Below are 14316 nucleotides of genomic sequence, written 5' to 3' on the forward strand. Positions count from 1 at the left end.
TCTGAAATACACCTGCTCTGACGCAAGGAGACCAAGTCGTAATTCTCTGACCCCTCCAGGCTAAGTTAGGCTCCTCTGAGTCCCCCACAGTCCCCAGGCTTCTCTCTATGACAGCTTTGCTTGCACGAGGTCCCCAGTAGGACAGGCAGAGCAGTATAGCTGAGTCCATGGCAGGACCTGGGCAAGTTTGCTGGCAAAAGCCCTCATTTACCCTGCTAGGCTCCAGAGCTCTTTTGATCATACCCTACTCCCCACCTTTTACCACACAGAGACTCCAAAAGAGGATGGTGTGGAGACATTTATTGAATGTTTATGGGGCTGGTCCATGTGGGTCTGCGGTGGGGACAGGGACCTCCTCAGGACTTCCTGGAATGTCACTGGCGGTCACTGTGGACATGAAGCAGCGTTGGAGGAGGCGCTTGGAATCTGGAGCCTGCCCCTCATTGCAGTCCAGTGGCTGGTTCAGGAAAGGGTAATTTTGCCCAAGGGGGGTCACTCCTGTCACCTCTATGGTGATGCCTGTGTTCCCTTCTTGGTGGTCAGCATGTGCCTCCTCAGAGCCTGGAAAACAGCAAGCTGAAGGCATGGGGCTTCCTCCTGCAGCCCCTTCCTCCCCCAGCAGTTTCACACACCCCAGCTAATTTCACAGAGTTCTTACCCTGTGCATTCATGACTTATTCTGATACAACTTACTTGGTTTCTGCCCTACTATACCTTAAAATTTTTTGTCACTAAATCTCATGGACGCTTCTAAATCCTCATCTCACTTGACTTATCAGGAGCATATGACATAGTTGAGCAACCCTGCCTTACTGGATAAAAAAGTGCATCAAGTGCTCAAGCCAGAAATTTCAAGTCATCTCTCATATCTTCTACCCTGCACCTTCACAAAGCCTAACACTTCACCAGGTCTTTGGTTTAGGGGTGGGCACATGACCTAAGGTGGTCCAATCAGAGTAGAGCTCAGGCCTACCTCATCATCATCCACAAAATCTGCTCACTTCACTCCAGCCTCATGGCCACCATCTTAGGTCTGGCCTTCATCTTCTCCTGTCCAGACCCCTGGAACAGCCTCCACTGGGCCCCCTTCCAGCCCTTCCTGCATGCTGTGGTCAGAGAGAGCTTTCTAAGGACAAGACAATCTGTGAACTGTTCTTTCTTAAAAGCCTTCAGTGTCTTCCCATTACCCGTGATCCTTGATGTGGCATTCAGGGCTCTTCATGAACTGCCCCTATCCCCTCTCTTCAGCTTTATCACTATCACTCTTCCCTCAAGAACTCTGTTTTTCCACACTAAAATTTTCACTGTTCCCAAAAAGACAAATGATCCAATTAGAAAATGGGCAAAGGATGTGAACAGACACTTCACAAAGAAGACATTCAGGCGGCTAACAAACACATCAAGAGATGCTCATAACCATTAGTCATTAAAAAAACAAAAACAAAAACCCAAACCCGCTGCTGTCGAGTTGGTTCCAACTCATAGCAACTGTATAGGACAGAGTAGAACTGCCCCATAGGGTTTCCAAGGAGCGCCTGGTGGATTCAAACTGCCAACCTTTTGATTAGCAGCCAAACTCTTAACCACTATGCCACCAGCGTTCCCCATTAGCCATTAGAGAGATGCAAATCAAAACTACAATGAGATACCATCTCACCCCAGTAAGAATGGCACTGATCAAAAAACAAAACAACAAATGCTGGTGGGGTTGTGGGGAGACTGGAATTCTTATACACCGCTGGTGGGAATGTAAAAATAGTACAACCACTATGAAAAATGTTATGGCACTTTCTTAAAAAGCTAGAAATAAAAATACCATACTATCCAGCAATCCCACTCCTAGGAATATATCCTAGAGAAATAAGAGACATGACGCGAATAGACAGATGCACACCCATGTTCGCTGCAGCATTATTCACAATAGCAAAGAGATGGAAACAATCTAAATGCCCATCAACAGATAAACGGATAAACAAATTGTAGTACATACACACAATGAAATACTATGTAACGATAAAAAATAATGATGAATGTGAAACATCTCACAACATGGATGAATCTGGAGGGCGTTATGCTGAGTGAAATAAGTCAATCACAAAAGGACAAATATTGTATGAGACCACTATTATAAAAGATCAAGGAAAGATTTACACACAGAAAGAAATATTATTTGATGGTTACCAGGGATGGGCGAGGGAGGCAGGGAAAACACTAACTAGATAGTAGATAATGTGTTAACTTTGGTGAAGGGAAAGGCAATACACAATAAGGGGGATGTCAGCACAACATGACCAAGGCAAGGGAAGACACTGAGAGGTAAGCAAGAATAAAAGGCAACTATGGTAAATACTATAACATATATAATCCTGTAAGGTGTGGGAGGGTATATGAGACTACACCCACAAGCATACAGAGGTTTGGCTATGGATATTTCTACATATATATTTGTATGTGCTGCATGTATATTCATATATATAATAGAGCACACGTGGGGCACAGTCATGGAAACTTCCTAGACATAACCAAACATCTCACCTTACTGGGTTTGAAGGCTGAGGACCATAGTCTTGGGGGAAGTCTAGGTCAATTGGTATAACATAGTTCATAAAGATAATGTTCTGTATCCTACTTTGGTGAGTAGCACCTGGAGTCTTAAAAGCTTGCGAGCAGCCATCTAAGATATAATTATTGGTCTCTTTCCATACGGAGCAAAGGAGAGTAAAGAAAACTAAAGACTTAAGGAAGCAATTAGTCCAAAGGACTAATGGACCACAGGAACCACAGCCTCCACTAGCCTGAGAGCAGAAGAACTAGATGGTGCCTGGCTACCACTACTGACCATTTTGACCAGGATCTCAATAGAAGGTCCCCATTAGAGCGAGAAAAAAATGTAGAACGAAACTCAAATTCATAAGAAAGACCAGACTCACTGGTCTGATAGAGACTGGAGGAACTCCCAAGATTATGGTCCTTAGACACCCTTCTAACTTGGAACTGAAGCCATTCCCCTTTTACCGAAAATAGGCCTATAAAATAAATAACACCTGTGAGGAAAGTATTCCTTAGAACAATCATCTATATGAAACCAATAGGGCAACATCTGCCCAAAAGCAAAGATGAGAAGGCAGGAAGTGCAGGAAAACTGGACGAATGGAAATGGGGAACTCAAGGTGGTAATGGGGAAAGTGCTGACACATTGCAGGGATTGCAATCAATGTCACAGAACAATTTGTATATAAATTACTGATTGGGAAACTAATTTGCTCTGTAAACCTTCATGTAAAGCACAATAAAATGTTCAAAAAAAATTTCACAGTTCCCCAAATGGGTCCATTCCTTCCCATCTCTCGGCCTTTCCTGATGTTCTTTCTTCTTGGAATAACATTTTACACCTTCTCTGCATAGCAAACTCCTATACTTTAAGACATATTGATAGAGGGTATTCAGGAAGAATGGTGCTTCTGAAACCAAGGGAAGAGTGAATTTCAAGAAGGAAGTTCTACAGGACATTGGGGTTTTCTCCCCAACATTCATCCATCCCTCCTCACCTTGCGTGGGATTGGCCCCATCCCAGCTCTAGGAGTGAGGCATGATTGATCTGAGCCAATCAGGTAATACCATTCCTTTGCCACATTGATGGGCAATCAAGGCACCACAGTACCTGGACACAACGATTGGTTTAGGGGTTGGCACATGCCCTAAGGTGGTCCAATCAGACTAGAGCTCAGAGGCTTTTCCCCCCACTTCTGGTTGAAGGAACAGACAGCACCCTCCTTCTCTTCTTGGCTGGATGGGAACAAGAAAGCATATAGTTCAAGGGACTGCTGGCAGACAACTTACTACCTTGAGAAAAACAAGCCTGAGGAGAAAACCAACACAATATAGAGGGCAGAGCTGAGAGAATCTCAGAAAATGGAACTATACGTCTGAGGACATTGTGAATTTCTATTCAAACCATGCCTAAAGATCACCTTACTTCTGGGCTTTTCACCTACTCAGCCAATGTGTTTCCTTGTTTGTTTGTTTTGTTTTTAACTTTTTATTTTGAAACAATTTAATACAAGACATTACAAAAACAGTACAGAGAGTTTCTGTGTACCTTTCATCTGCTGTTGTTGTTAGGTGCTGTCGAGTCCGTTCTGACTCATAGCGACCCTATGCACCACAGAACGAAACACTGCCCGGTCACAATCATTGTTATGATTGAGCCCTTTGTTGCAGCCGCTGGGTCAACCCATCTCATTGAGGGTCTTCCTCTTTTTCGCCAACCCTCTACCTAACCAAGCATGATGTCCTTCTCCAGGGACTCATCCCTCCTGACAACACGTCCAAAGTATGTAAGACGTAGTCTCACCATCCTTGCTTCTAAGGAGCATTCTGGTTGTACTTCTTCCAAGACAGATTTGTTCATTATTTTGGCAGTCCATGGTATATTCAATATCTTTTGCCAACACCACAATTCAAAGGCGTCAATTCTTCGGTCTTCCTTATTCATTGTCCAGCTTTCGCATGCATATGAGGCATTTAAATACCATGGCTTGGGTCAGGCGCACCTTAGTCTTCAGGGTGAGATCTTTGCTTTTCAGCACTTTAAAGAGGTCTTTTGCAGCAGATTTGCCCAGTGCAATGCGTCTTTTGATTTCTTGACTGCTGCTTCCAAGGGTGTTGATTGTGGATCCAAGTAAAATGAAATCCTTGACCACTTCAATCATTTCTCCATTTATCATGATGATGCCTATTGGTCCAGTTGTGAGGATTTTTGTTTTCTTCATGTTGAGGTGTAATCCTTACTGAAGACTGTGGTCTTTGATCTTCATCAGTAAGTGCTTCAAGTCCTATTCACTTTCAGCAAGCAAGGTTGTGTCATCTGCATATCCCAGGTTGTTAATCAGTCTTCCTCCAATCCTGATGCCATGTTCTTCTTCAGATAGTCCAGCTTCTTGGATTATTTGCTCAGCATACAGATTGAATAGGTATGGTGAAAGGATGCAACCCTCATGCACACACCTTTCCTGACTTTAAACCATGCAGTATCCCCTTGTTCTGTCTGAACAACTGCCTCTTGATCTGTGTACGGGTTCCTCATGAGCACAATTAAGTGTTCTGGAATTCCCATTCTTCACAGTGTTATCCATAATTTGTTATGATCCACACAGTCGAATGCCTTTGCATAGTCAATAAAACACAGGTAAACATCTTTCTGGTATTCTCTGCTTTCAGCCAGGATCCATCTGACATCAGCAATGATATCCCTGGTTCCAAGTCCTCTTCTGAATCCGGCCTGAATTTCTGGAAGCTCCCTGTTGACATACTGCTGCAGCTGCTTTTGAATGATCTTCAGCAAAATTTTACTTGCATGTGATATTAATGATATTGTTCGATAATTTCTGAATTTGGTTGGATCACCTTTCTTGGGAATAGGCATAAATATGGATCTCTCCCAGTCAGTTGGCCAGGTAGCTGTCTTCCAAATTTCTTGGCATAGACGAGTGAGCACTTCCAGAGCTGCATCCGTTTGTTGAAACATCTCAGTTGATATTCTGTCAATTCCTGGAGCCTTGTTTCTCGCCAATGTCTTCAGTGCAGCTGGGACTTCTTCCTTCAGTACTGTTGGTTCCTGATCATATGCTACCTTTCACCTAGCTTTCCCCAATGATAACATCTCACATAGCCACAGTACATTTTCAAAACCAAGAAATTGACATTGATAGAATGCTATTAACTAAACTACATATCCTATTCAATTTTACCAGTTTTTACATGCATCTTTGGGGATAGAGGTATACGTACTATGAAGTTTTATCACATACATAGTTTTATATAAACATTGCCACAGAACTGTTCCATCACCACAGACAACTTCCTCGTGCTACCCCTTTATGGTCAGGCCTTCCCCTAACCTAATTCCTGGTAACCACTGATCTGTTCTCCATTTCTATAATTTTGTCATTTTGAGAGTGTTATATAGGGTTATACAGCATATGGCCTTTTGAGATTGGCTTTTTTTATTCAACATAATACCATTGAGATCCATCTAAGTTGTGTGTATCAATAGTTCATTCCTTTTAATGGCTGCATAGTATTCCATTGTATGGATGCACCATTTGCATGTTGAAGGACATTTGGGTTGTTTCCAGTTTTTTTCTAATACAAATAAAGCTGCTGTGTACATTTGTGAACAGGTTTTTGTGCAGACACATATTTTCATTTCTCTAGGATAAATACCTGGGAGTGTGATTGTTGGGTTGTAAGGTAAATGTATGTTTAACTTTATGAGAAACTCCCAGACTGTTTTCCAGAGTGGCTGTACCATTTTACATTGCCATCAGCAATGTATAAGAGATCCAGTTGTCCCACATCCTCATCATCACTCGGTATTGTTAGTATTTTTTACTTTAGCATTCTGACAGCTGTGTAGTGGTAGTTTATTGAGGCTTTAATTTGCATTTCCTTAATGGCTAATAATATTGAACATATTTTAATGTACTTGCTTGCCATTTGTATATTCTCTTTGGTGAAGTGTCAGTTCAAGTCTTTTGCCCATTTTCTCAAGGTATTGTTTGTTCTTTGTCAGATATGTATTTTGTGAATATTTTCTTCCAGTCTGGGGCTTGTCTTTTCATCCTCTTAACAGTCTTTCCCTGCACAAAAATTTTGAATTTTGATGAAGACTAATCTATCAGTTTTTTTCATTTTGGGTTGTGCTTTTGGTCTCTGCCTAACCACCAATCACGAACATTGTCTCCTACAAGTTTTTTATTGTTTATGATTTATATTTAGATCTATGATTTTGAATTAATTTTTATATGAAGTTTAAGTAAAGGTTTATTTTTTACCTATGGAAGTCCAATTGCTCCAGCACCATTTATTGAAAAGACTATTCTTTCTCCATTGAATTGCTCTGCATCTTTATCAAAAATCTATTGGACACACTTATGATGTGGGTCTATTTCTGGAGTCTCTATCCTGATCTATGTGTTTGTCCCTCCTCCAGTACCACACTGTCCTGATTACGGTAGCTATATAAACCAAAAATCAAACCTGTTGCTGTCGAGTCAATTCCGACTCATGCTATATAGTATGTCTTAAAATCAAGTAGTGTGCTTCCTCCAACTTTATACAGTTCAAAATTAATATGAAGGTACTTGCTAATTTAATTAATCAGTTATATATACATATAGGAGCCTTGGTGGTACGGTGGTTAAGAGTTCAGCTGCTAATCAAAATGTTGGCAGTTCGAATCCACCAGCCACTCCTTGGAATCCCTATGGGGCAGTTCTACTCTGTCCTATTGGGCCACTATGAGTCAGAATTGACTCAACGGCAATGGATCTATTCCAGTTACTTTGTCTTTCCTTATAAATTTTAGAATCAACTTGTCTATATATACAAAAAAGCTGCTGTGATTTTGATAAGAATTGTGTTACACCTATAGATCAATATAGGAGAATTGACATCTTTACTTTCTGGGTCTTCCAATCCATGAACATGATATATCTCTCCATTTATTTAGGTCTTTTTTTTTTTTTTTTAATTTCCTTCACCAGGAAGCAATTTCTGAAAATTTCCTCATTCGTAACTTTCAGTGTACAGATCCTGTACATGTTTTGTTAGATTTATACCTAAGTATTTCTTTCTTTCTTTTTCTGGAACCACTGTAAATAGTATTGTGTTTTTAATTTTGGTCTCTAACTTTTCATTACTAGTTATATAAATGTGATTGATGTTTGGCTCTCCCTTTATACATTGTGACCTTGCTAAACTCACTTATTAGTTCTAGAAGGTTGTTTATTGGTTGGTTTTGTAGATTCCTTAGGATACTTTGTTATTTAAACTTGTATTTTAAGGCATCCAACTAGTACAGAGGAAGAGTTCAATCTTCTATCCAGTGTAAGAATCCCCTCAGCTGAATCCCATGTTTAGTCTTTTTCTGATTACCCTCCAGGGATGGGGCACTCTTTGTAAGAGTATTTCAGGTCTCATAGTAAGAAAATTGTACCTTTATTGAATCAAGTTCTGCCTCCCTGTGGCTTCCTCCACTGATCCCAGCTCTGCTCTCTAGTTGCTTATAAAATGTCTGCTCCTTCTGCCCCAGGACACCCTTGCAGAAATTTGGGGCCCTAGCTGTGAGCTCTGAGTCTCCTCTGCTCTAGGCCAAACATCCCCAGCTCCTCAGCTGGCCCTCATATGACCTGGTTTCCAGACCTGACCTGGTCACCTGCCTCTGATCACCTTCTGATTGGTCAAAGTCCCTGTTAACTTTCTGTGGAGACCATTTGGCTTCCAGGAGCTTCAAGACCCAGGATCGAGTCTTCATTATACTACTAAATCATTGTGCTACCTTGGGCTATCCCCTTCCCCTCTCTGAATCTCAGTTAGCATTCTGTAAAATGGGATGGAAAGTAGGGGCAGCCTCATTTTTCTATTTCTTCTCCCTTGAGCTTCAGGTTTTAAAGGATTCAGTCAACATAATGCACTGCATTTATTAAGTACTAATTTTTCCCCGTTTTGTATTAATCAAACAGCTCTAATCAGCAGGAGAGAGCTCATGCTAATTACCACTGAGAGGTGATATCATTCTAGTTCAAAGCAAAGAAACTTGATCCCAGTAAAACCTTTGAAATATTGGAAATTGCTCAAGAATTCCACACTGCTATATTTGGGGTCCTCAGATGACTCTTGTTCTGGGCTTCACACAAAATGAGTAGCTTTTCGAGTCGTTTGATAAATAGGCTAGAGTAGCACACCCAAATGAGGGATATGTTACCTCCAAAATCCACAGCGGCCCACCAGGTGTTGTGCTTCCTTTTTAGTTGTGGGAGGGGCCAGATGCAATAAATTATCCTTCACTTTAGAAGGAATATCTTGACATGCCCATGCCACTGGACCCCTAGAAATTTCACTGAGGTGGAAGGTGCCTGAATTTTTGTGGGATTAATTTCCTATCCTCTAGCATGCAAATGTTTTACCAATAAGTCCAGAGTCATTGACACTTCTTCCTTACTATGTCCAATCAGCGTAATGTCATCAATGTAATGGACTAGTATGATATCTTATGGAAGAGAAAGATGATCAAGTTCACTGCGAACTAAATTATGACATAGGGCTGGAGAGTGGATATACCCCTGAGGTAGGACAGTGAAGGTAGTATTGCTGGTCTTGCCAGCTGAAGGCAAACTGCTTCTGGCAGTCCTTCAAAACAGGTATGGAGAAAAAGGCATTAGCCAGATCAATAGTTGCATACCAGGTACCAGGAAATGTATTAATTTGCTCAAGCAATGAAATCACATCTGGAAGAGCAGCTATAATTGGAGTCACCAGCTGGTTAAGTTTTTGATAATCCACTGTCATTCTCCAAGATCCATCAGTTTTTTACACAGGCCAAATAGGCAAGTTGAATGGGGATGTGGTGGGAATCATCACCCTGCATCCTTCAAGTTCTTAATGGTGTCAGTAATCTCTGCAATCCCTCCAAGAATGTGGTATTCATTCTGGTTTATTATTTTCTAGCTAGAGGCAGTTCTGATGGCTTCCACTTGGCTTTTTCTACCATAATAACCTCACTCCACTTGTCAAGGATCCAGTGTGGGGGTTCTACCAGTTGCTAAGTGTATCTATTCCAATTATGCATTCTGGATCTGGGGAAATTATTACAGGATGGGTTGAGGGACCCACTGGATCTATTGTGAGACAAACCTGAGCTCAGACTCCATTAATAACCTGATCTCCATACGCCCCCACTCTGACTGGTGGCCACAGTGATATTTTGGGTCTCCTGGAATTAGTGGCAGTTCAGAGGTAGTGTCCAGTAATCCCTGAAAAGTCTGATTATTTCCTTTTCCCCAGTGAGCAGTCACTCTTGTAAAAGGCCGTAGATCCCCTTGGGGGAAGGCTGGGAGAAAAATTAACAGTATAAATTTTTGGCAGTGTAGCAGGGTCCCTCCTCAAGTGGACACGGCCTCCCCTTCATTCCAAGGGTTGTGGGTCTGTAAACTAGCTCAAGTCTGGGAATTGATTAAGGGGCTGTGACTCTCTATTCTAGCAATTCAAGTTAGACTGCTGTTCACTTGACCTAGAATTCTTCTGCTTGCACAGATCAAGTAAATATTTAGTAGACTTCCCATCTATTTCACTACTGGGAACACCATGACTAAATAGCTAAAGCTATAAGTGCATACGAGTCAGACTATTCTGATTACTGCTATTACTCTGTTGTCCATTATAGTAACCACACCCAACTTGTCTTTGTGGATTAAGTACCACTATTTGGCTCCTACCACCACGGAGTCCAGTCAGCCCCGTTGTAGTTAGGTGTCTTAATTCAGTTAGGGCAGTTCCCACTGTCAAATCTGACTTACATAAAATAGCAATCATAGCAGTCTTCAAGGATGCTGCGGCTTCCTTCACAAATTTGTTCCTCACTGTGTGGTAAAAGATGTGTCCTCTAGGTACTCCATGTGTGGGTCTATGGGTCTAACCAGATAAATCTACTCTAACATGGCAATTTCCCTAAGCCTTTGGATACCTTCTTCTACAGTAGAGCAAGGCAGGTCTGGTACTTCAACTTGATTTAGTGTAGGCCACTGTGTAATCCATGCTTCAGCAAACCAACCAAATAACCTAACCTCTTGAGCTGAAACACTGAATGAAGAATCTGTGCTTAGTAGACTCATATCAATAAACTCAAACTGATCCAACTTGATGTTCTTTGTACCATTATCCCACACCCTTAATAGCCATTCCTACACACATTCCCCAGGTTTCTGTTTGTATATATTAAAAAAGTCAAGCAGTACTTTTGGAGTGTAGCACACTTTGTACTTGACCTTTTGGGGCTCACTGAGACTTAAGTCTAGTTATAGGTCTAGAAGTAAAAATGGGTGGTGGGATGTGTTCTGAGAACATTCAGCAATGTTTTGTAAGGCGGTCTGCCTCAGTCAATGCCCCAGGCAGTGACTCAGCCACCTCCCCAGGCAATGACTCAGACTCCATCCCAGGTGTGAGTTCTCAGACAAAAGCTCTTCAGACACAGCTGGGTTAATCTCATCAGATGGGGGTGGAGGGGCTAATAGTCTTACTGGGGAGGGTGACTTAGTAGACAAAGATGGAGTAATCTCTTTAGATGGAGTGAGAGAGCTGGTTCTGTTGGCAGGAGTGATTCAATGGAATTTAGGGTCTCAGCTTCCTGATTATATGCCCAGAGGTCCCCATCCCAAGTTTCAGGATCCTATTTCTTCCCAATCAATGCCTTCACTTTAACTGCAGGCAGATTTGAGGTTGGAAATTCAATTGGCATTGTAATTCAGTCACTCTTACGATAACACTCTGGGTCTGCTTTTTGACAATATCAGCTCTGTTACTACAAGAAATAAGGCTTTCTTTCCAGGTACAAGTGGAAACTTTGAGGTCATTTATGCGACGCGTGAGCTGTGACTCTGAAACCCTGAGCTCATCTCTTTCCTTTACCACTTTGTCTAATGAAAGAAAGGATCAACCAATCAGCTTTCTTATACTTCTCATTCTAATAAAATTGTAGGAAAATACCAAACATGTGATCACCTAGAGTCTCGTCTCTCACCAATATTTGATCTATCAGGTGGTATTTAGCGTATTTCTATCACCTCCTCACACCATGGATTAGCAGTGCCCCCTTTACTACCAGAAGCAGAGTCATCAACATCTTTAAGACTAACCAAACTTGAAACCAATTTAGAAATCACATTCTTACAATTTTTTTTTCTCTAGAACCACTCTTGGTACCAAATGTCTTAGGCTGGGTTCTATAGAGAAGGAAAACCAGTAAAGCATATATATATATGTATATATACATACATATATATATATATCCCCCATGCATCTGTCAGTTTGTCATACTGTGGGGGCTTGCGTGTTGCTGTGATGCTGGAAGCTATGCCACCACTATTCAAATACTAGCAGGGTCACGCATGGTGGACAGGTTTCAGCTGAGCTTGCAGACTAAAACAGACTAGGAAGAAGGACCTAGTAGGCCACTTCTGAAAAGAATTAGCCAGTGAAAACCTTCTGAATAGCAGTGGAACACTGTCTGATATAGTGCTGGAAGATGAACTCCTCAAGTTGGAAGGCACTCAAAATACAACTGGGGAAGAGTTGCCTCCTCAGAGTGGAGTTTACCTTAATGATCTGAATGGAGTCAAGCTTTCGGGACCTTCATTTGCTGATGTGGCGCGACTCAAAATGAGAAGAAACAGCTGCAAGCATCCGTTAATAATTGGAATGTGAAATATATGAAGTATGAATCTAGGAAAATTGGAAATCATAAAAAAATGAAATGGAATGCATAAACATTGATATCCGAGGCATTAGTATTGGCCATTTTGAATCAGGCAGTCATATGGTCTACTACACTGGGAATGACAAATTGAAGAGGAACATCATTGCATCCATCCTCAAAAAGGACATTTCAAGATCTATCCTGAAGTATAACACTGTCAGTGATAGGATAATAATCCATATGCTACAAGGAAGACCAGTTAATACGACTATTATTCAAATTTACACACTGACCACTAAGGCCAAAGATGAAGAAACTGAAGACTTTTACCAACTTCTGCAGTCTGAAATTGATCAAACATGCACTCAGGATGCATTGATAATTACTGGTGGCTGGAATTCGAAAGCTGGAAACAAGGATTGGTAGTTGGAAAATATGGCATTGGAGATAGAAATGCCGCTGGAGATTGCATGATAGAATTTTGCAGGACCAATGACTTCTTTATGGCAAATGCCTTTTTTCAACAACATAAATGGTGACTATACACTTGCACGTTGCTGGATGGAATATACGGGAAACAAATCAACTCCAACGGTGGAAAGAGACAATGGAAAACTCAATATCGTCGGTCAGAACAAGGCCAGGAGCCAACTGTGGAACAGACCATCAGTTGCTCATATACAAGTTCAAGCTGAAGCTGAAGAAAATTAGAACAAGTCCCTGACAGCCAAAGTACGACCATGACTATATCCTACCTGAATTTAGAGACTATCTCAAGAATTGATTTGATGCATTGAACACTAATGACCGAAGACAAGACGAGTTGTGGAATGATATCAAGAACATCATACATGAAGAAAGCACGAGGTCATTAAAAAGACAAGAAAGAAAAAAAACAAAATGGACGTCAGAAGAGACTGAAACTTTCTCTTGCATGTCAAACAGCTAAAGCAAAAGGAAGAAATGATGAAGTAAAAGAGCTGAACAGAAGATTTCAAAGGGTGGCACAAGAAGACAAAGTATTATAATGACATGTGCAAAGACCTGGAGTTAGAAAACCAAAAGGGAAGAACACACTTGTCATTTCTCAAGCTGAAAGAACTGAAGAAAAAATTCAAGCATTGAGTTACAATATTGAAGGATTCTATGGGCAAAATATTGAACGATGCAGGAAGCATCAAAAGAAGATAGAAGGAATACACAGTCACTGCACCAAAAAGAATTGGTTGATGTTCAGTCATTTCAGGAGGCAGCATATGATCAAGAACTAATCGTACTGAAGGAAGAAGTCCAAGCTGCACTGAAGACATTGGCAAAAAACAAGGCTCCAGGAATTGATGGAATACCATTGAGATGTTTCAACAAATGGATGCAGTGCTGGAAGCGCTCACTTGTCTATGCTAAGAAATTTGGAAGAGAGCTGCCTGACTAACCAACTGGAAGAGATCCATCTTTATGCCTCTTCCAAAGAAAGGTGATCCAACTGAATGCAGAAATTATCAAACAGTATCACTAATATCACACACAAGTAGCAGTACATGGACAGAAATTCAATCTGGATTCAGAAGAGGGTGTGGAACCAGGAATATCATTGCTGATGTCAGATGGGTCCTGGCTGAAAGCAGAGAATACCAGAAAGATGTTTGCCTGTGTTTTATTAACTATGCAAAGGCATTCGACTGTGTGAATCATAACAAATTATGGATAACATTGTGAAGAATGGGAATTCCAGAGCATTTAATTGTGCTCATGAGGAAGCTGTACATAGATTAAGAGGCAGTCGTTCGAACAGAACAAAGGGATACTTTGTGGTTTAAAGTCAGGAAAGGTGTGTGTCTCAGTCATCTAGTGCTGCTTTAACCGAGATACCATGAGTGGATGGCTTTAGCAAAGAGAAGTTTATTCTCTCACAGTCCAGGAGGCTACAAGTCCAAATTCAGGGCATCAGCTCCAGGCAAACGCTTTCTCCCATCCGCTCTGGAGGAAGGTCCGTGTCATCAATCTTCCTTTGGTTTGGGAGCTTCTCTGCACAGGAACCTCAGGTCCAAAGGACGCGCTCTGCT

The 14316-nt window shown here is 41.4% G+C and overlaps 1 protein-coding gene across 1 annotated transcript in view; it reads right to left on the reverse strand.

Moving 5' to 3' along the window:
• Positions 1 to 310: 310 nt before the first annotated feature.
• Positions 311 to 14316, reverse strand: part of SHISAL2A (shisa like 2A) — a 27823-nt gene continuing 13817 nt past the window's right edge. Inside the window, exon 3 of the mRNA XM_004372047.1 lies at positions 311 to 561. Within this exon, the coding sequence (XP_004372104.1) occupies positions 311 to 561 (251 nt within the window). The remainder of the gene's footprint in view (positions 562 to 14316) is intronic.

Source organism: Trichechus manatus, unplaced genomic scaffold (genome assembly GCF_000243295.1).
Source record: "Trichechus manatus latirostris isolate Lorelei unplaced genomic scaffold, TriManLat1.0 scaffold00015, whole genome shotgun sequence".
NCBI lineage: Eukaryota > Metazoa > Chordata > Mammalia > Sirenia > Trichechidae > Trichechus > Trichechus manatus.